At 42.2% G+C, this 27,823-nt stretch overlaps 1 protein-coding gene across 2 annotated transcripts in view; it reads left to right on the forward strand.

Moving 5' to 3' along the window:
• The window catches only part of LOC115435176 (teashirt homolog 1), a 53,086-nt gene extending 26,889 nt beyond the window's left edge, over positions 1–26,197 (forward strand). For both annotated transcript variants that reach the window (XM_030157418.1, XM_030157417.1), the window contains exon 3: positions 21,380–26,197. In XM_030157418.1, the coding sequence (XP_030013278.1) occupies positions 21,380–24,906 (3,527 nt within the window). In that variant the 3' untranslated portion in view covers positions 24,907–26,197. The remainder of the gene's footprint in view (positions 1–21,379) is intronic.
• Positions 26,198–27,823: the final 1,626 nt, after the last annotated feature.

The raw sequence follows: 27,823 nt of genomic DNA on the forward strand, positions 1-27,823 counted from the left end.
CTGTAACATGTCCTGTTCATGAGGACTGGACACAGAAACATCAATATTTAATTAAAGTTTAATGGTAGATTTTTCTTCCTCAGTCAGATGTGATGAAAGTAGTTGGAAATTATTATTTACAGTCAGAGCAGGAAAAATATTAGACACATTTAGATGAAGAACATTTCCAATCAGAGTCATGGATTAAAATGTTGATATAAATTCAGTCCAAACCATCTGTTGGTCATTTTAGAAACAAAGATAATAATTTAACCCAAATTAACCAATGCACTGATATTTATCCCATTATATAAAACTATATTCTGACTTTAGTCATTATTGTTTTGGATCCCAGAACCCTGTTAGAACAGAAACACCTGGATTGAACATGTCCACATACTTTTGTCCATATCAGTCTAGTTCCTATTGATCACTGATAAAAGTCATATATGGACTGCGACTGGATGAGTTGAGTTCTCCTCTATTGAAAGTCTCGCCCACTTCTACAGTTAGACTGATGTGCATCCAGACTACAGGACTGGAACATAGAGACAGAACCTGAACAACCTCACACATTCAACTGGTTCTGATCCACATAGAACAGACGCTGGTTCTATTCTGGTTTGTTCTGAGTCCAGGTGTTCAGATGTTTCTGTCTGAACACACACACACACACACACACACAAAACACAGGTTGTGTAGGTTTGTGCTTTTATCTGATCCGTCCACCTGTCTCCGAAAGCTCTGTCAGGACACCACCCTGATGTAATTCATCAGTAGGGCTGTAAGAAAATATCGGTTCTGCAATGTATCGCGATATTTCATTTCACAATACTGTATCGATATTAAAACGTACTGTATAAATATTTTTTGGTATTTATTCAAATGCAGATATTGTGGAGGTTCATTTTTGGATTTTTGTTTTTCTTTTTTCTTTATTATTATTTAACAGTCTTTTATTAAATAATGGTAGTTCCTTTGTTGGATTGAACTAAAATAATGTTCTGATGTTAGTTCTGGAATAACAGAATATGAATATTTGAACAGGATCTTAAACTGTAATGTCTGTAAAACAGAATTTCAGTTTGAACACAGGAACATTTTGTGATATAGCATTAGATCCTGTTGTGATCAAATAAAAATGCGTTTAGTATTTGTGCAGATTTCTGCTGTAATTCAGTTCTTCAAGGAAATAATCATTAAAAAAAGATACAAGTGAAAAAAAATTGCCTTTTTAACAGTATTGTGATATATCGTGATCCAAGTATTGTGATTTGTATCGTATCACTAGGTTCTTGCCAATACACAGCCCTATTCATCAGGGTGTTGGTTCCGTCTCAGTGTTGGAACTCTGATGAGGGTAGAACAGGAGGAAGGTGTTGCAGAGGTTGGTTCACCTCTCAGGAATGTTGGAGGGAAACATGCAAATGCTGTGTTTGAGCCGCGCTGTCTCCGCTGCGATGGCTGATTTAGGAGGGTGACATGTCCTTTAATGCTGGGTAGTAAACTGGTGGGGACGATTTATGGGCTCAGGCCTCATCCCCCACCCCCCACCCCCCACACTGTCTCTGTTCTGTGGTTCTGTGACAACAATGCAAGTATTGGCCACCGCATTTAAACAGGAAATGAGGAACATTTGACTGTTTTAGTTCTTCATTGTTTTTGGATCATTTTTCTCTGTGGAGCGCCCCCTACAGTTTGGAAGTACATATTCACTGTGGTCAAACCCCCCAACCCCCAACCATGTGCATTTGTTTTCACTAGTCCAGTGTTTTTCAACCTTGGGGGTGGGACCCCACGTGGGGTCACCTGGAATTCAAATGGGGTCGCCTAAAATTTCTAGTAATTAATAAAAATAAAAACAAAAACTTACAAATAAAAAATATATGGTGAGTTGAGAGAGACAATCACAATCCATAAAAGACATGACAAACTGTGGTTATGAAACTGCAGCACTGTGGTTCTGTTTATGTGTCAAATGTTCATTGTGGTCGGTTTCAGATGCAGCAGCTCTTTCATAATTCATAGTTTGAGTTCTTGTTTGTTCAGTATTAATTGTCAACCTTGTAAATCCAAGATGGACTGAATGTACATATCCTGATCAAGGAGAATCCAGGTCTCCCTTTGTGCAGTAATCTACACCTGGCTTTACTGCCTTTGTCCATAATAATATACAATATATAGACTAAATGTCCTCTAAAGTTAACAATTATTTGTAACATAGGATAGCAAACTATTGCATGATCATCGTCCATCTGAGCTAAAGTTTCTCCATATTTCCTAAACGTGTTCCAAACAGAAGTGCGTAATGTTGGTTTTTCCATTCAATCTCAAATGTGCTGATTAGTTTCTTTCTTTTGGTAGATGTCAGTAGAAGTCCTTCCATGAACATGAACATAAATCTGTGTTGTTTTGAATCTAGAATGCTGGTTATCCCTCTATCTCCTACTAAATTCTAAATTGATGTGGTTTCCTGGTGTGTCCACACATACACAAACATTTGGTTTAAACTCTTCTTCTTCTCTTGTTCTAACATCCATCAACATCTGTTTGTTTTGGTCATGTGACTCTAGTTGGACTAAAAGGTCTTTCCATTGCAGTTTTGTGCAATATACCAATTTAACTATGAAAAACCACGTCTTGCAAGAACAAAAACTTTTCATCAAAAAACGAGATTTTTGGCAAAATTGTAATTTTTTCCATTAGACAAATTTTTATACTTAAGTTATAGTCACGCAATTTTAGGGTCAATGGAAAAGAGACTAATGAAGCTGGTGAGGAAAAGCTAATCCTTCTAGACATGGGTCGTATAATGAACTACAAACATCTGACAAAAACTGGATTCAACTGATTAAATTCTGTAGTAAAAACCCACTCCTGAAGCAGACAAAGGGTCATCTAGTAAACGAAGCAAACACACACCTATGGGACAAACAACAGGGATTACTAGTGAGTATGCTAACATCTGCGCTAGCTAGCAAACATCCGGGCATTGTTAATAAAAATGAGTTCATAAACCAATAAATACTGTTAAAACCAATAGAATCATCCAGAACAAAAAGTCACTGACATATACAGGGTCTAGAGCGCAGGTGTCAAACATGCGTCCTGGGGGCCAAAACTGGCCCGCCAAAGGTCCCAATCTGGCCCGTGGGATGAATTAGCAAAGTGTAGAGGAACACTGTCAAGGACGTCGATCTCGAAAAATAATAGCATAATAACTTAGAAATAATGACTCCAAATTTTCTTCTTGGTTTACTGTGAAAAAAATAATATGACATCCTGCCTGTAAATAATGGCAACACCAATTTTTTCTCTGATTTACTGCAAAGAACTTTAAATTCTGATATCCTTTAATAATAAAATGTCAATAACATGAACAAATATGAACAACCTCAAATGTCTAAAGAAAAATAAGTGCTATTTGAACAATATTCTGCCTGTTTTGTCTTGGTAGATCTGATCTGTGATGCACATGTAGAAATCATAAATTGAGGCAGAATATTGATCACAGTTTTTTATTATTATTTCTACTTATTTTTCCTCAGAAATTTCTGTTTTTTCAGGTTATTCACATCTTTTTTGTTTGGATAGTTTGTAAAATGTAAATGTTTTCATAATTTAATGTTATTTTTTGCATATAAAAAAATTGGAGTTGTCATTATTTATAGGCTATTATGTGATTATTTTACTGGTCCGGCCCACTGGAGATCAAATTGGGCTGAATGTGGAACCTGAAAGAAAATGAGTTTGACACCCCTGATCTAGAGGGTTTATCTGAACCAGACTGACAAGAACAACAGACCAACACCAAGTCTGGATCTGTTTAGATGCTCCTGTTTCTGTTCTCTTTGTCCATTCTGCTAAAGCGGGACCCAGGTAGACTCTGGTCTGGGTCCTGGTTTGGCCACTCCTCCATCCTCTGACCACACCCACCTCTTTCTTTTTGCCGGTTTGTGTTTGTGTTGTAGCTCCATAAACTGTACCTTTGGAAGGAGCAGAGCCTCCGTTCACCCCCCAAAAAACATTTACCCACCACTGTCACTCTGCTGCTGTTTAACGGAGGTAAAACCCACCCGTTCCTCCCATTTAAGGTGTTTTTATTCTGTTTAATGGAGGTAAAACTCCTCTGTTGTTCCCCTTTAAGGTGTTTTTATTCTGTACCAGTCCCCTTTAAGGTGTTTTCTTTCTGTACCAGTACCCCTTTAAGGTGTTTTCATTCTGATCCAGTCTGTGTTCTTATGTAACTGTAGCACTCGGCTCCTTCTTGGTTCAATATGTGGTCATTCCAGTTACTATCAGATCTCCTTCTCTTCCCCGCTTCGTTTGGGAGTTTTGATGCACGGCAGCGCTTTGCTCCGTCAGCAGGACTGAAGCGGGTCAAAGTGTACCCAGGTTCAGGTTCAGGATCCAGGCCAGACGTCTCTGATATGCTCTAGAATTTCAGCCTGACGAGAGCAGGTGAATATCAATGTGTTTCTGAACACAGTTGACCAGGAAATGCACCTTAGTGTTTGATATGGGAGCATTTATGCTCACATTTAAGAGTTTAAATCCTGCAACGTATGGAACTATTCTACTTCTATAACGTGGGTGTCAAATATACGGCCCATGGACCAAAACCGGGCCACCAAAGGGTCCAGTCTGGTCCGTGGGATGAATGTGTGAAATACCAAAGTTATACTGAAGATATTAACATCAGGTTCAGGTTCCACTTTCAGCCCCAAGTGGGTCAGACCAGTATATACTAACATAATAACCTTTAACTAATGACAAATATACAAATAATGTGTCTCTTTGTTTTAGTGGGTTTTTTTGTTTTTTTTTTTTTCAAGTAAAATTACATGAAAATATTTACATTTCCAAACTATCCTTTAACAAAACCTGAACAAATATGAACAATATGCAATTTTTAAAAGAAAAATCAGTGTAATTGTACCAATATTCTGTCTGGTATTAAATATTTTGTGTATTTGTAGATCCACAGTGATCTGTGCATCATAATGAACATGTGTAAATGATAAGGCAGAATATTGGTAAAATTACTCATTTTTCTTAATAAATTGCAAGTTGTTCACGTTATTCACATTTTTAAAGGATACTTTGTCGATATAAACATAAGGTACTTTGACTTTTTTCGTTCTAAAACTATAGAAATGTTTGCATTTGTCATTATTTATAGATTATTCAGTTATTATTTAACTGGTTCTGATCCACTTCAGATCATATTGGCCTCGGTTTGACACCTCTGTTCTACACACTGCAAGTTATTTGGTTCTTATCAAGATAAAAAATACTTAGATTTAGAAGTGTTAGATCAGAGCTCTCAAACTCATTTTCTTTCAGGTTCCGAATTCAGCCTGATTTGATCTCCAGTGGGCCGGACCAGTAAAATAATAACAGAATAACCTATAAATATTGACAACTCCAGATTTTTGTCTTTGTTTTAGTGCAAAAAAACCCCCATTAAATTATGAAATTACTTACTTTTATAAACTATCCAAACAAAGTAGATGTGAATAACCTGAAAAAATTAAACATTTCTTAAGAAAAATAAGTGCAATTTTAACAATATTCAGGCTCAACTTATCATTTCTACATGTGCATTATGGATCAGATCTACAAAAACACTAAATACTTATTAACAGGCAGAAAAGAGTTAAAAATGTGCTGAATTTTCTTTAGACATTTCAGGTTGTTCATATTTGTTCATGTTATTCACATTTTATTGTTACAGGATAGTTTGTAAATGTGAATATTTTCATAATTTAATGTTATTTTTTGCACTAAAGCAAAGACAAAAAATTTGAAGTAGTCATTATTTATAGGTATAGTTTAATGTTTTTTTTTTTTTTTTCACATCAAACCAAGAAGAAAATATGGAGGCATTCTTTTTTGCAGGTTATTCTTATTTTACTTGAGATCATATTGAACCTGAACTAAAATGAGTTCCACAGCCTTGACTGTGGAATTTTTGCTCTTTGCAAATTCATCCCAGGGGCTGGATTGGAACCTTTGGCGGGCTGGTTTTGGCCTCCGGGACGCATGTTTGACACCTGTGTGTTAGATAATTTTTCTTGTTTTCAGAGTTAATTTCTTGTTTTTTGTCTTCATACATCTGTAGACATGTTTATTTCTAGATTTAACATCTGAATTCCAAAACTCTTCTTCTCTTGCTGCATGGACATATCTTTCTCTTGTTTTCAGTACCTTTGTCCTCAGATTGAATGTTTTAATCTTGTTTTTAGACATCCTTTTTTTTTTTTTTTTTTTTTTACAGTGTACTGATGCAATGGGTGTTTTTTGAACCTGATGCATGTATAACTGGTGTATTTTAAGTAGCAGCAGTAGTACGAGTGTCTCCAAAGCCCAGTCGGCTGCTCCAGATCAGTCTCATCCTCTCCTCGACACACTTTGACTGATCAGTCCGAGGCCTACTTCTGCTTCTGCCAGCGTTCAACTCGATGTTGGTTTCTCTATTTATTTCCATGGCCCGTGTGTTTTTTCCCCATATAAAGACAGTCTATGTCCGACCGTGTCACACTGTGATGGATTGCATAGTCCTCTTCTCTCAGGAAGAGAAAAAGGGGGGGATGGTGGAAAGAAAGAAGGATAGAAGGAGGGAAAAACAGAGTGAGGGAGGGAGGGAGGGAGGAAGCGAAGTGGTGCGGTTCAGCAGTGAAGGACATGGCAGCTTAACGCCGGCCAAAAAGACTGTGCTGAACACCTGCTCCTGTCTCCAACGCCCCTTCAACCTCCTCATTACCTGTCAATCTATCACAAGGCAGCCAGATCAAATGTCTGCAGCAGCCAGGACTCGCACAGGGAGGGGGGGGGGGGGGGGAGGAGGGGGGGGGGGGGGGGTAAGGGAAAGAGAGGGACAGATTGCACGTCTGGGAGAGCAGAAAATGAAGGGGAAGTAAATGGAGCAGCTGTGTGTGCATATCGAAGATCTGTTGATAATTTGGACTCAACTTTGTTCAGAGTTTAATTCCAAACTTCTGGAAGTCGTTTGGCTTGTTGCTAAATTTAGATAAAACACCGATTGACAAACGCATGTCGCTCACATGTGGCGGCGGCGCAGATGCAGTTAAAGGGGAACGTACAGCTGATCAGACATTAATGTGAGCACAAACCCGGCGGCAGCGGTGGCGGTACCCGGTAAACCACAGTGTCGCAGAGCAATGGCGAGGTGAATCTGACAGCTGCAAGGGGGGCGGAGTCTGCAGGCTCACATTACAGCCACAACGCCACCACTGTTTATCTGACAGACACACTGTTGTTCATCTGTTTGTGTCTAAGTTTACACAACGTGGACACTTTTTGGTATCGCACTATTTATATAACGTAAACGTTAGACTGTGTGTATATGAGGCTCGTACAGTAAAAGGTTTATTCAGAAACATTTATGAACATTAAACCACAGTCGATGTATAATTAGAGCATCAAGGAACTGGGATGTCACTATGTCAGCTTTTTGGAGTCAGAAAGTGACCATATTTGGAGAAAAGGGGTGGAGCTACAGGAGGACAAAGCGGTCAGAGAGAAGCTAATGCTAAGTGCTAGCTCACTGACATTAAAACAGTGAACAAACTGTACAGCAAAGTCATTTTACATCATATTAGTGGAAACTCTTATTTTATTTAGTTTTATTTTATTTTATTTTTTTAGTTTATTATATGGACAGTGCACATTAATGAACATCTGCAGATGACAGTCGATGTAAATATGATGGATTATAGCTGACATGCTAGTTTGCATCTGTAGTTCGACGGCAGGAAACAAAAAAAACAGACATAGAACAACACAATAAAAGGTTCAGAGTTAAACATGATTAAGCACAACTACAGTGGAGCTGTCAATCAAAGCCCAACATGGTGGATGTCAAACCGTTTTAGAGGGAAGTTCAGTGTGAGTCAGTGGAACAAAGGGCTTTTTGTTGTAGCACCTAGTGGCTGTCAGTGGTATTACAAACGTGTATTGTATCGTTTTTCATTTTGTGGCTGACATCCTCGCCTGTTAAGCTCAACCCACCATAGGAAATGTGTCAGTGGTCACTTTTCCATTGGACATATGCGTAAAACTTTACCCATATTTACTAAATGTCCAAAAAACAGAAGTGCGTAATGTTGGTTTTTCCATTAAATAACAAATGCAATGATTTGTTGATTTATTATCGCGAGAAGTCATTCCATAAACATGGTGAGGAACATAAATATCATGTTGATTTTTACAGATATATTTATATTTGTCTCATAGCGCCCTCTAGGTCCTGGAAAATGCTCGTATTTCTGTGTTGTTTTGAATCTAGAATGCTGGTTCCCCCTCCATCTCCTACTAAATTCTAAACTGATGTGGTTTCCTGGTGTGTCCACACATACGCACACACGTTTGGGTTCAACTCTTCTTCTTCTCTTATTCTAACATCCATCAACATCTGTTTGTTTTGGTCATGTGACGCTAGTTGGACTCAAAGGTCTGTCCATTACAGTTTTGTGTCATGTACCAATTTAACTACGAAAAAACACCTCTTGAAAATGCAGAAACTTTTCATCAAAAAAACAAGAGTTTTGCCGAAATCGGCATTTTTTCCGTTAGACAAATTTTTATGCACAGGTTAAATTCCCACAATTTGAGGGAAAAGTGACGAGTGTTTGATTCAAGTATCGTATACTTGAAGAATTGACTGTACGTTTAATATTAAAACTGTCAGAAATAATATTAAATGTACAGTCAATTAGTCTTTTGATTGACAACCTGCAGTGACCAGTGAGCTGAGATGACACCGATCTTACATAATATTGTCTTTTCCATGTTGCTGTGGTGACATTAGCTTCTTTCCAGAACAGCTTTATACTGTGAATTACATCATACACAGGTTTGATCTAATTTCAGTTTTTGGGTAAAATGCTGCACACACAACCTGATTGTGTTTAACCTTCATGTTTGTATTTGTTCATTTCAAACACTTCTTAGACCAGTAAAACACCATCATAATAACCGGTAAATAATGACAAGTCCACGTTTTTCATAGTTTTATTGTAAAAAAGTAAAATCACAGGGAAATTTACAAACTATCCTTTAACAAATAATGTGAATAATCTAAACAACCATGAACAATATAAAATGTCTTCATATGAATCAGTGTAATTTTACCAATTTTCTGCCTGTTATTAAATGTGTGTATTTGTAGATCCACTGTATCTGTACGTTATAATGAACATATGGAAATAATAAACTGAGACAGAATATTGGAAAGTTCAGTTTGTTCATGTTATTCACATGTTTTTTAAGTTTATATTTTGTAGATGTGAACATTTTCATTATGTAAGTTTATTTTTTCCACACTAAAACATACAGAAACATTTGGAGTATTTATTATTTTCCTGTTCAGACCAACTTTAGATCATATTGGTCTGAATGTGGATCCTGAACTACAGTAAGTTTATTATTATTATTATTATTATTATTATTATTATTATTATTATTATTATTATTATTATTATTATTATTATTATTATTATTATTAGTATATCTTTATTTAGGTGGGATAGTGCACATTAATGAACACATGTATACATTTCAGTATAAACATGTAAATATGTCGGAGTTAGCGTCAGTGCTAATTTTTATCCGCAGTCCCCACTTAATAAATAAATAACAGTGTGTAATACAATCCATGACATCCATGGTTTACATTCTAATATATTATTATTATTATTATTATTATTATTATTATTATTATTATTATTATTATTATTATTATTTTTATTTTGCTTTCTAATAACAGACTAAACAGTATGTTTCTTCCTCTGGTGGCTGGTGCAGACTAACCTGGTCCTGCTAGAGAAATTAAAATAGCCCCTTTTTTTTTCCACTAACTTAAATCTAAATATGTGAGTTCTTATTTCTTTGTTCTGTTGTTCTGACCCGGTTAAGATCTGACTGAACTAAAGTCCATCTGACAGGTCCGATCTATAGGACAAACCGACTGGACGGTCCCAGCGTCTGTTCTTAGGATTAAAGCTCTCAAATTCTGGTGTTTTGTTTTTTGTTTTTTTTTTCAAATCTGTGAATTTCCCAGAATCCTCCAGTGTCTGCGTGTGCTTTAAAAGGCGGATGAATGTGAACTCATCAAGGTGCATTAGTGTCCACATGACCGGTCCCAGCTCGCTATTTCTGATCCCTTTCACTCACTCTCTCTCTCTCTCTCTCTCTCTCTCTCTCTCTCTCTCTCTCTCTCTCTCTCTCTCTCTCTCTCTCTCTCTCTCTCTCTCTCCGTGTGTCATTGTGGGTGTAGCTCTCTCGGCCCTCTCTCCTTCAGAGTGTGAGCTGTGGTGATTTACGGTAATTATCCATCGTTGGGTCATCTATCAGGCTGGTCGTTGCTAGGCGATGGAAGCAGCTGCTGCTGGCTGTTGTCTTGTCAGGGACAGTGTGTGTGTGTGTTGATGCCTGTGTGTGTTTTGTGGGATTTGGGTAAGGCGGTGTGCATGTGCATGTGATTGTGCGTCTGTGTGTGTGTACTTATGGGGGGTGGGGTGTTCAGGTGAAGTGGTCCATCCTGATGTGGGGATTTAAAAGCGCAGGTGGTGGTGAAGAAAGAAAGAACTGGCGGAGTCGATGGATGGAGGGAGGATTATGGGAGGGATGGGGACGCGGGTGAGGGTGGGGTCAGAGGTTGAAAGAGGCCAGGTGGGTTTGAGTGTGTGCGTTTGTGTGTTTGTGGCGGTGGTGGTGGTGGGGGGCGGCTTAAGAGGCACAGGTGTGTGTGTGTGATAGACAGGGGAGCAGGATGATAAATTTATCCAGGCAGATGGAAGTTGGAAGAAGTCGGGCCTTAGGGAGTAGTTTTAGTGGCTGTGAAATTGCAAGATTGAGTGTGTGTATGTGTGTGTGTAGGGGGGGAGGGGCTGGGGGTGGGGTGGGGTCTGTGTTCTATTGGCAGGTGATTGTCCCACAGATGGTTGCTGGTTCAGTTCCCTGCTGAGGGGCCTATTCCTCTTCATTTTGCCGTTGTAATCCTGCGTAACCCATTGTGTGTGTTGAAGCGGTGTCAGGTTTCAGGAGCCACACAGACACGGCTGGCTCCGCCCACAACCGCACGCAGGTTAACGCCCAGTGAAATGACAAGACAGTTAATGTAGAGTTAAGACTCAGGGTGGAGGGCACTTGAATAATCACATTAACACACACACACACACGGAGCTCATTTTAAACCTAACATTTTCACATTAAAACATCATCGATGCACATTACATTAAATATTTACAATAAAAATCTGTCGTTTGACTGTAATTTCCACTTTACACATGTCAGTGTGTGTTGGCGTTGTTGCAGTGACATAATGTGAAAATGATTCACCAAACGGGATATAAATAAAACCTGCGTAAATCACCTCGTCTCTGAGTCATGTCAGATAGACAGGTGGTGAAAGCATCTCCCATGATCCTTCAGTGCTTCATCACACATTATCTACTACTACAGCTTTTATTATTCTGTCTACAGAGGCACAAACGCAGACCGACGGTGGAACTGTTCCATCCACGTTTTACTCTGTTGTAGTTTAGTTCATTTTGTTAAAGCGTTGTCAGTGTATATGGATAGAAAGCTGATGTCCGTATGAGCAGCGCTAACTGTAAATCACACCTCCACTCTTGGGAGGAGGGAGAAAGGGGTGGAACTACTGGAGGCCAAAACGGTCAGAGAGAAGCTAATGCTAAGCGCTAGCTCACTGACTCAGTAAAACAGGAAACTATTAAACGGTGTCTAACAGTCATTTTACGTCATGTTGGTGGAAACGCTTTAGTTTTATTTTATATATTAGTTTTATTTTATGGACGGTGACATTAATGAATATCTGCAGACGACATCCGATGTAAATATGATGGATTATAGCTAACATGCTAATTTGCATCTGTAGTCTGATGGCAGGAAACAAAAAACATCTACTACTACATCTTTTATTATTATTATTATTGTTAGTTGTAGTAGTAGTTTATTCGGTCGTTAATTACTTTAAACAACAAACAAAAAACAACATATCCATTGTTCCATATCCATATTCTGTCTACAGAGGCACAAACACAGGCCAGCGGTGGAACTGTTCCATCCACGTTTTACTGTTTACTGTTGTAGTTCTGTTCCTTTTGTTAAAGCGTCGTCGATGTGTGCGACAGCTGGATATAAGGCCAACGTCCGTATGAGCAGCGCTAACTGTAAATACAACCTCCCTTCTCGGCGTTCCGGCCTAATTAGCGCCAGTCAGCGTTTTTCATTGCATTTAGGGGTGAAGATTAGGAACACCTCTCAATTAATCTGCAATCAGGCTGTTTGTTAATTAGCTAACCTGTTCTAAGTGGCCTTCAGGGCTCTTGTGTAATTAGCTAAGCTGCTGGGAAGCAGGCCTGTGTGTTGACACTGACCTGAAGCACACGCACACACACACACACATATATATTGTATAAGACTCAGACATCTTCAGTCATGGTCAAGAGGGACGAGAACCCTGAGCTTCCAGTGAATCACATACTCACAAAAACAAACACATGCTCAGTGTCGACTGTGTGTTCAGGGAAAACAAATGTTTAACCACACATGCAAACACACACACACACACACACACACACACACTTCCTACCGTACTTTATTAGTTGTGGCTGCGCTCACACAGATATACACATATTTGCACACAGTCATGCTCATAGTTTTACACCTCCACTGATTGTTCCTGCCTTCACTCTACAGGAAACCTGCATCCCTCAAAAGCATTCTTGGAAAAGGCAGACAGAAAAAAAACACACACTGTACTCCCCGTGCACGTACACTCTTTTGAACATTTCATCCTTTTCAAGTGCAACAACATCCCCACCAAAATGAACAGCTTCTCCATAGCTGTGTCGAAGCATTTTTTTCCTTGCTCACTTCAAAGCTATTTGTTTACTCTGCTGCCTCCTGACATTGTCTGTGGTAATTAAAGGAGCGCACTGAAATTTATGGTTTAATTATACAGGCCTTGTTATGCAGAGAAGGCCAGGATGGGCTGATATGCTCAATAAAAATAAATAAATTCCATACGGGTTTATTGAACCCATGTTTGCACGGAGGGTGCAATCGTTTCAGCCACTCAGGTGTGTGTGTGTGTGTGTGTGTGTGTGTGTGTATGCATATGTTTATTTATGTGTTGCCTCGCAGGACGGCGGTGGCAGCGGCGGCTCAGAGTGCAGTGTGAGTGGGTGAGAATGAAAATCTGAAAAAAGCCAGATGAATTGCAATCGATTGGCACTGGTTCAGTGTATTGATCCGTCAGCATGTTAAAGCCTGGTGTACTCCATGAAGAACACTCAGTCAGCCAGGGTGGCCCCCCCACACACACACCAACCCCCCCAGCAGACACATGGCTGGATATACTGTTATACTGTAAATGTCTCCCTGTGTTGTAACTGCATGCATGTGTAAAGAGCAGAGATGCAGCTCCAGATTCCATCAGTGTGTGTGTGTGTGTGTGTGTGTGTGTGTGTGTGTGTGTGTGTGTGTGTGTTTCGGTGTCGTGCATGCACAGTAATGGAGAGCGATCTTGGCTGTGGCCCACAAGCTGCTTCTCTGAACTGATCTTTGAGTTGAGTATAAATAGCGCTTGCTCTATAAATAAAACAGCAGCACCTTTCACACTCAGTCTCTCTCTCTCTCACACAAACACACACACACACACACACGCTTTTCAACCTGTCCACATAACACCTGCCCGTCAACCACATATCGGCCTGAGCCAGTTTAAATGGTTAACTATATGACCTTTGACCCCAACCTACTCTAAAACACTGTAGTTTATTTACAGTTTCAGGTCTGTCAGTGGAACATTTAAACTGTATTTAAACTGTATTTCTATTTTTCTTTACTCTTATTTATGCACCTTCATCCTACTGTAAAGACAGTTCATTTCCACATTTACAGTTTATTATTGCGCCGTTCAATTATCCAGATTTCTTTTTTTTTTTTTTAATTATACATTTACATAAACACGTACGTAGACATAAGGGACCACAGACACAATACAAAAAAAACAAATTATACAACATACAACCCAGAGACCTGTCAAACATGCACAAAAATTTAAAAAAGTTAATATAATGTATAATAACAACAAATATCTCCATTCAGAGGATATAGGAGACAGCAGGACACTCTTGTTGACAGTAGAGAAAAAAAGGATTCCATTGTTAATAAAACAAATTAATTTGTCCACGAACAGAAAACTTAATCTTTTCCAACTTTAAAAAGGAAACTAAAGCATGCACCCATTGTCCAATTATCCAGATTTCTGACCCACTTCTGTTACTTTGGCTCCAGACCTAGACATTCAACAGCTGACCCTGACCCACATGAGGTCATCGGCAAATTAAAAGTGAGTGCAAATATTTATCATCAAAACAGATGCAACCAATACAACAGCACTACTTTTATTTTGAAGGATCTGCTAAATTAATGTATTTTCACTCGTACTTTCCGCACTTAGCATCAGGCTCATGCACTGATTGATTTGTTGGTCAGCTGACCCCAAAAACAGAAAGACTGATTCAGAATGCAGAGTTTTAAACAATAAGTCAGAGACTAAGGAAAACAACTGAGATACGCAAAGCTGGATGTATTTATTGTTTTTCATGTAAAGTCAATGTGGAGCTGGTTTTGCACATTCATGAAAATGTTATAAAATAGAATAGAATAGAATAGAATGCCTTTATTGTCATCATACATATGTGCAACGAAATTCAAAGAGACAACTCTCTTGTGGTGTGAAAGTATAGCCGCTATTATGTGTTCAGTACCCATGTTACACTTGGAGCAGATTGGAGACTGGAACTTAGTGAATACTTATGAAATAGTTGTATTCTTTGCTCCACATGTTCATTGTATTGTTTCATTTCCTGTTTTTATACACATATACAGTATATTGATCTGCAGGTGGATTGGTATGGCCTTTAACGACTGTCAGAGTTTGAAAATGATAAACTGAGGCAGAATATTGTTAAAATTACACTTATCTGTCTTAAGGAATGCCAGTTTTTTTCATGACTTTTCATGTTATTCACATTTTTAAAGGATACTCTGTAAATGAAACATCTTAAGATAAAGTGTCATTTGAACAACATTCTGCTTGTTGTAGATCTACTGTGGTCTGTACGTTATAATGTACAATAAACTGAGACATAATGTTGTTAAAATTCACTTATTTTTCTTTAGACATTTAGGTTGTTTGTGTTATTCACATTTTTAAGGAAACTTTTCATGATGTTTTTGACTTTTTTCGCTGTTTTTTTTTTCATCATATTTGACTTTTTTGGTCCATCTGAGCTCATATTGACCTGAATGTGGAACCTGAACCAGAATGAGTTTGATACCTCTGATTTACACTAAACGGAGCCGGTGAACATGTCGAATGGACTATTTCAAATCATTTAGATGATTTTACACTCACCAACACATGGACCCACATTAGCATCCGTGTCCCCTACAACCAACAGCAAAATACACCAAATAAACATGTATTTTTCCAATATCAGCGCTAGGGAAGTGGATTATATGATACAAATCACAATACTAGGATCATGATACCATATATGTCTTATGTTGAACATGCTGCTGGTCGACTCATAATAACTGCCAATAACACAGAGTTTGAACAGTTCATGTTGTTGGCGCTGCACTTCTTCACATTCACACCACTTTCTACATCAGTCCATTATGTAGGTATGTGTCTGAAGAACAACGTGTCCCATCCGCCGCTGTCTGCTCAGCTCAACTCAGCCTAGGAGTGTTTTGAAATGGGGTGAAGGGGGGGTGGAGAGATAAATTGGTACAGCGAGCTGGAATGCTGCAGCAGTTATTTAAGGCCCTGTAGGTGCTGCCTAGGCCATATGCTCCCATTATTCCGCTTGGGAGGGGCCCATGTGGGCGTGAGAGGGAGGGGGTGGGGGGCGAGAGGAAGAGGGGGCGATTGAGGGGAGTGAAAGGAGAAAGGTAGTGTCGGAATTATTTTAAGGAGAGCCGTCCTTTCAGAGAACGGGCTAGTGGGATGAGAAGGAACGAAGGCTCCTAAAGTAAATGATCGCCTTCACCTTCAATATCCGGCTCTTTCACCGTCGTCTTTGCATAATTCATCTCGTCAAACGTTGAGATGTGACACAGTATAATTCATGAACTCCTGAACTTTTCTGCTTCTCTTTCGTTGTTGCTTCTCAATCACCTCCTGCGGATCTTCACCGCACATTCACTTTCTGTTGATTGATTTTCCCTGATCATAAATCCTAATAGTTCGGACGGTTCTGACGAATCGCTGGTGTTTTCTGCTCGGACTCAGACACAGCTTTGTTGTTGCTCCTCCTCATCTCTTGCTCTCCTTTCTCTCTGTCTCTTCTTCTTCTCCCCGTCTGTACCGTCTCTTGTCAGGCTGAAGCCTATGTTCCTGATCAGGGCATTGCTCTCATGTTAGCCGCTTCACGGGAAGCACATCCCAGCATTCCCTGTGACACGCCGGCAGCAGCATTACCATAATTGGCTTTTCTACATGACGGGACAGAGGAAATAATAATGTCATTTTATTTACAGCCCTCTTGTCCCGGTCCGAGAGCCATCACCCCCCCCCCCCCCCCCCCCCCCCCCCGACCCCCTTCCCTCCATCCCCCCTCCATCCTCCCCCTCCCCACAGCACTCCTTTTCCTTCTCTTCACATACACCAGCAGACTCTCCTCCCTCCTCCTCCTCTTCTCTATCTCATCTCCCTCACCGCCCCCCCCCCTCGCTGTGCAGGGTGCGAGTCTCGTTCTGCCACGGCGTGTAGGTCAAGCGATGGCTTTTTGATCAGCTCCTGTCCAAAGGCATCAGGGTTGAGAGGCACGTAATGGAGAGCAGGGTGACAAACAGAATCTGGGGAAGGAATAAGACTGCCAGTTTCCTATTAGGGGCCGGCCTAAACGGCCTCTGCCCCCCACCCCCACCCCCCCACCCTTCTCTGCTGTGAACCCACTCCTCCACTGCCTAAATCACATGAGTGAAGGGGCCTGTGATTGGACATTAGTGCCGCAAATGACTGCCGTGATTGCCCCCTCTTCCCAAACCCACATCAAATAAATAAAGAAATGTGTGTAAATAAATGGAGGGGGGGGGGTTGGAGAATCGGGGCTGTGGCGGGGGAGGCTGACTGGTTTCATCCCCTTCTTTTTTCCCTCTCTCTTCTTGTTTCATCGCCTTTCTGCCTTTCTTATCTGGTTTGTTTGGCTTTGACAGCGGCCAAATGGTGAAGCTCCGCGAGCCTGACAGAGAGTTTTATTGATTTAACAACCAGCAGACTCGCAGCGAAGAAAAGGGAGACGGCAAAAAAATGGGGTGGGGGGATGGAGGGGGGGTGGAGGGGGGGTGGAGGAGGGAGATAGCAAAGTTTTGAAAAGGAATGATATGTTTGTGCTCTCCTTGTTGCCAAAATGCTGACGTGTCCGCGGGTTGTATTTCATTTGGTATCATTTACAAAAATCAAGTCGTACACAAAGTGGAGCAGTGTGTGGGTGAGGATGTTTTAGAGATGATCTGGACTGGTGTCGTCCAGTTGTGAGGCCCAGGGTTGTGTTGATACAGGGCGTTCACCCACTCTTCATCATCATCCACTCAAACATCAGATCTGTTTCCCAGAAGCGGACTGCACACGCTCAGCTCTGGTCAAGGCTCAGAATGTTTAGTTCATCAAACCCATGTAATCAGGTCACAAATGTAACGTGTGTTGAACTGGACCTTTACAGAAGAACTGCAGGGTCGAACCAAGATTTAAAAAAGTTAGATTTACAAGTGTTTGATCATTTATCTGGTTTTAAGAGTTAACTGTTTATACATCTGTACACATGTTTATTTCTAGATTTAATCTGAATTCAACAAATCCTGTCCAGTGTAATTCTGTTGCTACATGGACACATATTTCACTTGTTTTTTGAACCTTTTTTTCTCAGATTTACTGTTTTTATCTTGTTTTTAGACACCCCCCTTTTTGCAGTGTGAAATACTGTGAGAGATACTTCACTCTTTTAATGCTCATATTTAATCATAAAAGGCTCTGAAGCCTTAAGTGTATTTGTTAGTCTGTGAAAAACACAACCTTGGTAACGCGCTTTACAGGCCGTCGAGTGTGTGTGTGAATCCATTTGTGTCCATTTATGTTTCAAAAGGCTCTTTAAAAAATCAAAGAGGCCATTTCTAAACCTCTCTGGTACTTAACATATTTTATATCCTTTTTATTAACAGCGTATTAACTCTATGTGCGTGAACTGGCGCTCGGTGGTACAAGGGGATGTTAATTGTTGCTTTTGGGTTGGTTTTGTTGGTGATCTGGTGGTGCTGGTGGCCAGCGTGATCGCTGCTGTTTGTGACAGTGAGTCTGTGGTGCTGTCCTGGCCGCACCACCGCCTGTCTTCTTGATGGCGGCACGTCCCCGAGCAAAAGTGACAGGCGCTTTGGCGCCCGTGCAGATGGCCCTGCTCACAGCCATCACCCGCTCGGCAAACCAAACCGCCAGGGACGGCACACCAGCCCCGCCCCTTTCCCATCCACCCTCACTGCTGGTGCTATTCTGCATATCGTCGCTGTCGGAAACCTCTTATGTCCATTTTCAGGAAACTGGAAAAACAATGTTTATTCTAAATAAATGAATGGAGTTCAGAGATGTACTCGCAAAACATTTCCAACCCTTTTCATTTGTTCAATATTTCTAAAACCATCAGGCCAATGTGAAGATGGACCAATAGAAACGTTTTATGACAAAAAAAAAAAAAAAAGACCAAAAATGGACTTTGGAAGTTTCCACCCGGCAGTGCTGTTGTGTTCATCCCAGACCCTCGTCTCAGTCACACGTCCTCCAGTGGGAGTGATGGAACAGACAGAGCTGATATGCAGCTGTCAGTGTGTTTCAGAGCCTCTGAAACCCAAGCCCACATGACTTATTTCAGTTAAACGTTTCATCACTAATATTGTACGTTTATGGCTTATGAAACCATCCACTTGCTGCCTGTGATTTTTACAGATGTCTGTCTCTGCCAGTCTTTTGTCTGTGTGCTTTTGATATCTCCCTCTTTGTTGTTTCCATGACAACATGGCAGGACAGGCACTGATTGACAGGGATCGTCAAAGGGTTCCCTGGCGACCTGCTCATCGTTCGAAGCCCCTCCTCACTGCAGTCTGTGTTTTGTCATTCACCCAGGGATATTTCTGATCTGCTGCTTCTCATTCCTGCTGTCTGTGTGTGTGTGTGTGTGTGTGTGTGTGTGTGTGTGTGTGTGTGTGTGTGTGTGTGTGTGTGTGTGTGTGTGTGTGTGTGTGTGTGTGTGTGTGTGTGAGTGTGTGTGAGTGTGTGTAAGTATTAAGCACCGCCAACTACTGGGGTTTAGCTCTTTTTTGGCTGCAGCGGACGGCAGTGACTCACATAGGTAATTCCTACTGTATGTTTGCACTGTTCGTGTGGGCTTGTCAGGAGCGGATCGCCGTTCTACAGGATGCCTTGTATATTAAATGGCTGATATGTATTGATAGCCTCCTGTTCTGGAAGCGGGTTAGCGAGGGGGAAGGTACTGTAACAGAAGACACTCTGCAGTTGTGTTGTAGAGAGTACAGCACATAATGCTAATCTGCTGTGTTAGGGATTTTCAGGAGTTTTAGAAACTGTCTCGGTCTCAGTCTGTCAGTGGGATTGAAGCGCAGCCAGGTTCTCCTGTAGTGCTCTCATTTCACTGAAATCCTGTCAGGCGTTAGGGGAGTATGTTGCTCATTTGGAGAAGGGTGTATCAGTAGCACACAGCGAACTGAGACTTATAGGCAATATTATGGTCGGTGGGTTCAGGTCTGCGCGTTAAGAGCAAACACATATGAGCTGCAGACTGCATAAAGTACACACACTGAGGAGGCATGGGGGGGACGGGGGTGCGGGGGGGGGCACTGAGGCTTACGCATTCACAAACACACACTTACTTAGCCGCTCACACACACACACACACACACACACATCATCACATAGTCACAGTCGACGGTAGCACCACCTCCCCCACCTCCTCCACCCATCCAGCTCCTCTCAGGCAGCAGTAAATGGTGCCAGTGTATATATATCAGGTATTATGTCCACTTAGATTATGATATGACAGGTTAGCGTGCCGTTTGAAGCTGACAGCACATCTGTTTCATCAGGAGAGACTGATACTGGCATCTAGGACACACATCTCACCATGCAGGAAGGAGATAAAGGAAGAAACTAGGGGGCCGTCTTTCCTGTCTCCCTCGCCCTCTCTCTTCTCGCTCTCTCTCTTGCTTCTTTCTGCGATTTCTCTTCAGCCCTCTCTCGCCCCCCCTCCAACCCCCTCCTCCCGCCCACAAAACCCACCACCTCCTGCTTACTTTTTCTTTCTCCCCCACGTCTTCTTTTCATTCACTTGTTCTCCCCCCAACTACCTTCTGTCTCTCCTACTTACTGATGCTTGCTGTGTCTTTCCCCGTTTGTGCACAACACACTCACACTCAGACTAGACCTCCATCTCATTTGCCTTTAGATGCTTTACTGTAAACCTGTTACATCCCAGCCTCGTTCAGCCCCCTTTCCTCCACGCCGTGATCTTTGATCATGTGCTTGCTTTCTTCTTTTAATCTGCCTTTTTGTTATGCGTTGTCCGTGCCGTTTTGGATCAGGGAAGTTTAGAGGGGGTTTGTAGAAGGGGTTTCAGATGTGTAACTTCGATCTGCCTCGCATTCCCTCCTTCAAAAATCACAATAGCAGCCGAGAGACATTGTTTTGTCAGCTCCTGGGTTTATTAGCTCAAATAGAAATAACCCTCAGCTCATCAGAGTGGGTTTATCTTCAAATACATTGGTGTGTTCAGTTGCATAACCTGAGTGTTTGCAGGGATAAACATCACACACTGTATGAGTGAGAATCAATAAAGCTCGAAGAAGAGAAAAAGAGAAAGGGGGAGTTGAACACGCAACCATACAGCTGGCTAACAAGGCCAAACAGCCAGTCATTTCCTGGGGAACATGAGGCATGTGTGGAGGAATAGGGAGTTGGGAAGGAAAAGGACAACTGTCAGAAGCTCCGTGATTTATTTTTCCCTTGGAGGCTTTTTTCACCACTGGCTTTCAGAGCCACATGTGTGTAAAATACACACAGACTCATGCATGCATGCATACGCACACACACATCCACACACTCACATCCAATGAGAATAAAAGCCTATATTTCCCATCATTGAGTATTCATTCCATGGTATTTTGACAGTGGTCCTGTTAGTGTGCTGTAAATGTTTAATTTCACTGAGCTGACCTCTTTTCTCCTCTCTCCTCTTTTTTGTCTTTTGTGTCCTCCTCTCTGTCTCTGCTGCAGCGTACATGCCCGAGGATGAGCTTAAGGCAGCCGATCACGATGAGGAAGAGCACCTGCAGGACGATGGCCTCTCTTTAGACGGCCAGGACACAGAGTTCCTGTGCAACGAGGAAGAGGAGGACGTCGATGGAGGCCAGCCACCCAGTTACAGAGACTCTCCACTCAGCAATGGCACTAACCCTGATGCTGGATACGGGTCTCCGCTGAGCGACGCCAGTGACCGACTTACAGACTTCAAGAGCACCTCTTCCAGGGATGGCCAAGAGAGGGAAGGCGCCGCCCTGCCCTTCCGTCCCAACAACGGCCTTTCCTTCCAGGACAGCCTGGCCCAGATGAAAGCCGTCTATGCAAACCTCATCTCAGATGCCTCTTGGTCCAGCATCACAATGGACATCATGAAATCTAAATCTGCTGCAGCCGGTAGTGTCAACAGTGCCCACACGGCTAAAGAGCCTGCTTCTACTGCCTCCGCCTCCACGACTACCACTATAAACAAGAGCAGTGCAGTCAGCGTGGCTAGCAGTCACCACAACGGCAGGAGTTCCAGCACCACTGTCAACCACACGGGAAGTGCAAGTGGCAATACTAATGGCATAGCAGTTAGCTCTGTTAGCACCCACAGCGCCACCAGCAGCAGTGGGAGCAGCAGTGGTGCAGCTAGTAACGGTAGCGGCGTAGCCTATGACTGGCACCAGGCGGCACTGGCCAAAACTCTTCAGCAGACGCCGTACCACCTTTTACCGGAGCCCAGCCTTTTCAGCACAGTGCAGCTCTACCGGCAAAACAACAAGCTGTATGGCTCAGTCTTCACTGGTGCAAGCAAGTTTCGCTGCAAAGACTGCAGCGCGGCCTACGACACGCTGGTGGGTTTGACAGTCCACATGAACGAGACCGGCCACTATCGAGACGACAACAAGGACAAAGAGGAGGATCAGGGGAAGCGCTGGTCCAAGCCACGCAAGCGCTCCCTGATGGAGATGGAGGGGAAGGAGGACGCCCAGAAAGTGCTGAAGTGCATGTACTGTGGCCACTCATTTGAGTCTCTGCAAGATCTCAGTGTTCATATGATCAAGACCAAGCATTACCAAAAAGTGCCTCTCAAAGAACCAGTGCCAGCCTTGGCTACTAAACTGGTGCCCACTTCAGCTAAAAAACGAGCTATTCAAGATGCTATAATGTCCCCGTGCTCCCCAGACTCTGTCCACACTGCTAGTGGCGGTGGCGGCGTATCCCTCGGTGATGCTGGGAAAGATTCAAAAGCCGCAGCTAACCCCTACGTTACGCCAAACAACCGCTACGGTTACCAAAATGGTGCCAGCTACACATGGCAGTTTGAAGCTCGAAAAGCGCAGATACTCAAATGCATGGAGTGTGGAAGCTCCCATGATACATTACAACAGCTAACTGCCCACATGATGGTTACAGGTCACTTTCTGAAGGTCACAAATTCTGCATCCAAGAAGGGCAAACAGCTGGTGTTTGATCCAGTGGTAGAGGAGAAGATTCAGTCGATTCCTCTGCCGCCAACCACCACTAGACTTCCTGTTCCCAGTACTGTAAAGTCCCAGCCGGTGTCTCCTGCCCTGTCTTCTGGGTCTGAGGAAAAGCGAGAACCAGCAGATGATGAAAAGATTGAAGGAGCCGAACCAGTGGAGAAGAAGATCAAGGAGGAGAAAGATGACTCAGGTGACAAATCTGAAACCGATACAACATCTTATAAGTATCTTAGAGAGGAAGACCTGGAGGAGACACCCAAAGAGGGTTTAGATATTCTTAAATCCCTTGAGAACACAGTATCCAGTGCCATTAGCAAGGCTCAAACGGGCACCCCGACGTGGGGGGGGTATCCCAGCATCCACGCAGCTTACCAGCTGCAGGGCGCCATGAAGAGCTCCACTACTGTCCTCCCACCGACCATCCAGAGCGTCCAAATTCAGCCAATGTTTAACAGTGGGCTTCGAGGCCTGGTGAGTGACCCCAACTCAGTCATCCACTCGCCTCGAAGCCCCTCCTCCCCCACCCCACTCAGGAGCAACGTCACTGCCATGGAGGAGCTAGTGGAGAAGGTGACAGGGAAAGCTGCCACTGTGAAGAAAGAAAAGGAGGAGAAACTGGTGAGTCTGGAACGATGCCGGCCGCCGTCGTTAGGAAAGTCTCCTTCTCCTGCACTGAGAGAGCAACGAGAGCAACTGGCGTCTCCAAACGACCTCTCTGCCGGTAAACCATCTGGCATGAGAAGTAGCAGCCCGGGAAGTGTCGATTCAGAGCTGATCTGCAAGAAAGAGCCCAAAGAGAGCCTCGTCGACGGCCACAGCAACCATTCCAAGAACAGCTCCGAGGCATGTCAGTCCCCGGTAACTAATGGCAACAGTCTTGGGATTATCACCGATCACTCACCAGAAAGTCCTTTCATCAACCCTCTCAGTGCACTCCAGTCAATCATGAACACACATCTGGGTAAGGCCTCCAAACCTGTGAGTCCAGCTGCAGACCCTCTATCTATGCTTTACAAAATCAGCAACAGCATGATGGATAAGCCAGCTTTCAACCCAAATCCTCAGGGCAAGCCAGCTGAGCCCATCAGCCACTATCCGTTCTACGAGAGCAACGACCAGCCCATCGATCTGAGTAAAAATAAGTCCAACACCAACAGCAACAATAACAATAACAGCAACGCAGTCTTGACAAACAGCGTCAACGGTAACAAACCTCTCATTTCCTTATCTGAGTCCGTGTCTTCTCCTCTGAGGGAAAATGCCCTGATGGACATTTCCGACATGGTAAAGAACCTCACTGGACGACTCACGCCCAAATCCTCAACGCCCTCGTCCATCTCAGAGAAGTCGGATGCCGACGGCAGCGCTTTCGAGGACGCCCTGGAGGACCTGTCCCCGGTGCAGAAGAGGAAAGGGAGGCAGTCGAACTGGAACCCCCAGCACCTCCTCATCCTCCAGGCGCAGTTTGCATCGAGCCTGAGGGAAACTCCAGAGGGCAGATATGCAATGACTGACCTGGGCCCTCAGGAAAGGGTCCACATTTGTAAGTTCACGGGCCTGTCTATGACCACCATATCCCACTGGCTGGCTAATGTCAAGTACCAGCTGAGACGGACTGGGGGCACCAAGTTTCTGAAGAATATGGACTCGTGCCAGCCTGTGTTCCTCTGTGGTGACTGTGCCTCCCAGTTCAGGACTCCCTCCTCCTACATAAGCCACCTGGAGTCTCACCTGGGCTTCAGTTTGAAGGACCTGTCCAAACTGTCAGCTGAGCACCTACGGGAGCAGCAGGCTGCCTCAAAGGTGATCACAGACAAAATGACATTCGGCAGCCCCCTGTCAGCCTTGTCCACGCCGGACGATGACACGAGCTCCGTGTACCAGTGCAGACTTTGCAATCGGACATTCGTCAGCAAGCATGCAGTCAAACTGCACCTCAGCAAGACCCACGGCAAATCACCAGAGGACCACCTGGTGTTTGTCTCTGCTTTGGAGAAACTGGATAAGCTAGACAAGATGGAGAAGGTTTAAACCGGGTCTGAGGCTGAGGTAGAGACTGACCGCTGTGGAACTGACTAGAATTTCATTGCACTAAAATGACATTGTTCACAATTACTGCACTGGGCCGAACTGAGCCACCAGAAAAAAATCAGTCTTATTATTTTTTGTTGTGATAACTGCCTGACTGGACCATGTCTTTTCATGTTGATTTGTTTTTGTTTTGCCAAGCTTTTTTACACTTATTTTGTAATATATTTATATGCTATTTGTCTGATCTGTGCATGTATTTTAGTGAATCAAGGTTAAACACAAGATTTTAATCTTTTCATGGCAAAAATACAACTACTGCTTCAACGGTATCTAAAGTGGTGAGTGGAAAGAGAATTGAGGGAAGAGAAAATTGTATAATACTTGATATGAAGAAGGTAAAAATAAATGTATACACCAAAAGAATGAAAGAATACCTAAAAGACTGAAGTAGCACCTTAGACGGTTCAATTCAGAATTTGTAAAGAGAACATGTTTTGAAATATTGTGCATTTGTCAGAATCAGATTGATTTGAGAAGATCACAGATTATTTTTCCCCTCTGCTCCTTTTGGGTTTTTGTCACTGCAATGTTTTTATCGATGAATGGCCTGCTCATAAACCTGTCAGTGTATTAGAAAAAAGAACACGTGAGCATTTGGAAAAACTGAAATGCTGCTTCTGGTTCCGAGTCAATCAGTGAAAATGAATGGCCGTCAGTATGCAAGTTTGCTCAAAAAAACTTTTCCTTGTTGTGAAGTATCACCTTATAGCAATTTTCCAGTTGTATGGTTTGTTACAACTCTCTCTTTCTAATTTGTGTCGCTTTATTCAACTGTAAAGAGAACAGTCCGTTACATGTAAATGATTACCAGTGAAATGTCAGTACTCCATTTGACATATCGTACCATTTGAAACAGCTCAACATTCTTTGTATCTTAAGGTGTGTGCATTCTCTAACTTTTATATTGTCATTTTATATACAAAAATGATAAAAAATAAAAACAGATGATGTATATAGATATATGCTGTAGAGCTACAAAATGTCCTTTTTTAAAGAAAATACAAATTTAGCTTCTTTGGCTTGGTTTACAGAAATGATTTTAATTATACTTGCATCCAATTTGATGCATGATATGGTGTGGAAAATAAATAAGCGATGCACAATGACTATACATTTCAATGTTTTATCAACAATGTTGTAAAAAAAAAACAAAAAAACTTTTTAGCACCAATTAGTTTGTTTCATTTCTTTCTCAATTGTAAAATAAACCCCAAAGCAGTTGTTAACAGTCCTACGGTTGTGCTTGTGTGTTCATTTGTCACAGACTCTAGAGCTGGGTTTCCATGAGTCTCAGAAATGCGAAAACTGGTAATGGAAACACCGAAATGTCACAAAGATCGCAAAAATGTTTTTACACTCTCATGAGCAAGGTTATTATTGTTTACAAAAACTAATTAAATGACAAAAACTAGAATTGAAAAAACATTTTCGTTAACTGAAATAAATAAAAACTAAAATAAAAAACGATAACTAACTGAAACTGTATTGTGTGTTTACAAAACTAACAAACGCATAAAAATTATGGATAAAATTCCCTTAGTTTTCGTCTTTGTCAATGTTGGATTGATTCGAACTCGATTTATTTAGCTCTAGCAGTTTTAGCTAGTGGCACCATACAACACTTCACGGTCCGTCACTTGTGGTTTCCAGTCGTCTTCTGGTCCCCACTCTACCTGGAAACATGGAGACTAAAGTTGGGAGAAAGCAGCAGAGTCCTGTCTGGGATTTATTTGAATATGACGGACAAGAAGAGAAAAGATACGGCAAAACTAAACTAAAACTAAGCATTTAGAAAAAAACAATGAAAACTAATAAAAACTAGCAAACCATGCTCTGAAAATGAATTAAAATGAGCCGAATAAGAGAAAAAAAAGTAAAAACTAAGTAAAACTAAACTATAATGAAAAATCCGAAACTATTAGAACCTTGGTCATGAGGGGGTTTTGGAGTCGTTTGGATATAGAAGTATAGTGTACCAGTGTACTGTAAACCCATGGAGTTGATTTGTTCCTGTTCATATGGTCCCGATGGTTTAGTCCTGTTCATGTGGTCCCGGTGGTTCTGCTCAGTTCAGTGGTCTCCCCTATGATCCTGTACTCAGAACAGGTGGTTCTAGTCGGTTCTGTCCAATAGACACTGGCTTTAATGGAGGAACTGCTTCCCCAGGGCAGGACCAGTCTGGGGACACCAGAGGGTCCAGAACATCACACAGTTCAGTAAACGGTACCCGGGTCACTGGGAAATTCTGGATCCATAACTGGTCGGTGAATTCCTGTTGTCCAATTGTGTCCCATAAATCCATAGTGCGTGTCCATAAATGTGGACTTTTCCTTGGTCTGGTTCTGCGTTCCCTTCTTCTGTAGTTGAAGACAGTCAGTGCAATAGCAGGAGAATAACCCTAACCCTAACCCTAACCCTAACCCACACTACAGTGGCAACACCCAGGAGGTTCAGATCCAACTGAGTCAAACATCTGCCTTAAACCAGAACCAGAACACAACTAGACAGGACTGGACCACAATTAATGCTGCATTCCACAGTCCTGGGAGGTAGAATATATCTGACTTGAAGTTAACGCCATCCTACCTCAGAGTATCCCAGGTGATCCATGTTGAACAGAAACAACAAATACGGAGATCACAGACCTGAGCTCCTGTTTGCTTTGACACTGCAGAGGCATTTGGACTGTCGACACTACAGTGTTGTGATGGGAGAGGTGAAATGACAAAGGAGATAATTTTACGTTGTGAAGTTTCTCATTGTAAACTTGTACACTGTGCGGCGCCATTGTTGTGTTGACGTCACATTGTAGTTTGCGCTGAGGTCGGGGTACTTTGATCTAGCCCCACTAGGACTT

The sequence above is a fragment of the Sphaeramia orbicularis genome, chromosome 16 (assembly GCF_902148855.1).
Source record: "Sphaeramia orbicularis chromosome 16, fSphaOr1.1, whole genome shotgun sequence".
Taxonomy (NCBI): Eukaryota; Metazoa; Chordata; class Actinopteri; order Kurtiformes; family Apogonidae; genus Sphaeramia; species Sphaeramia orbicularis.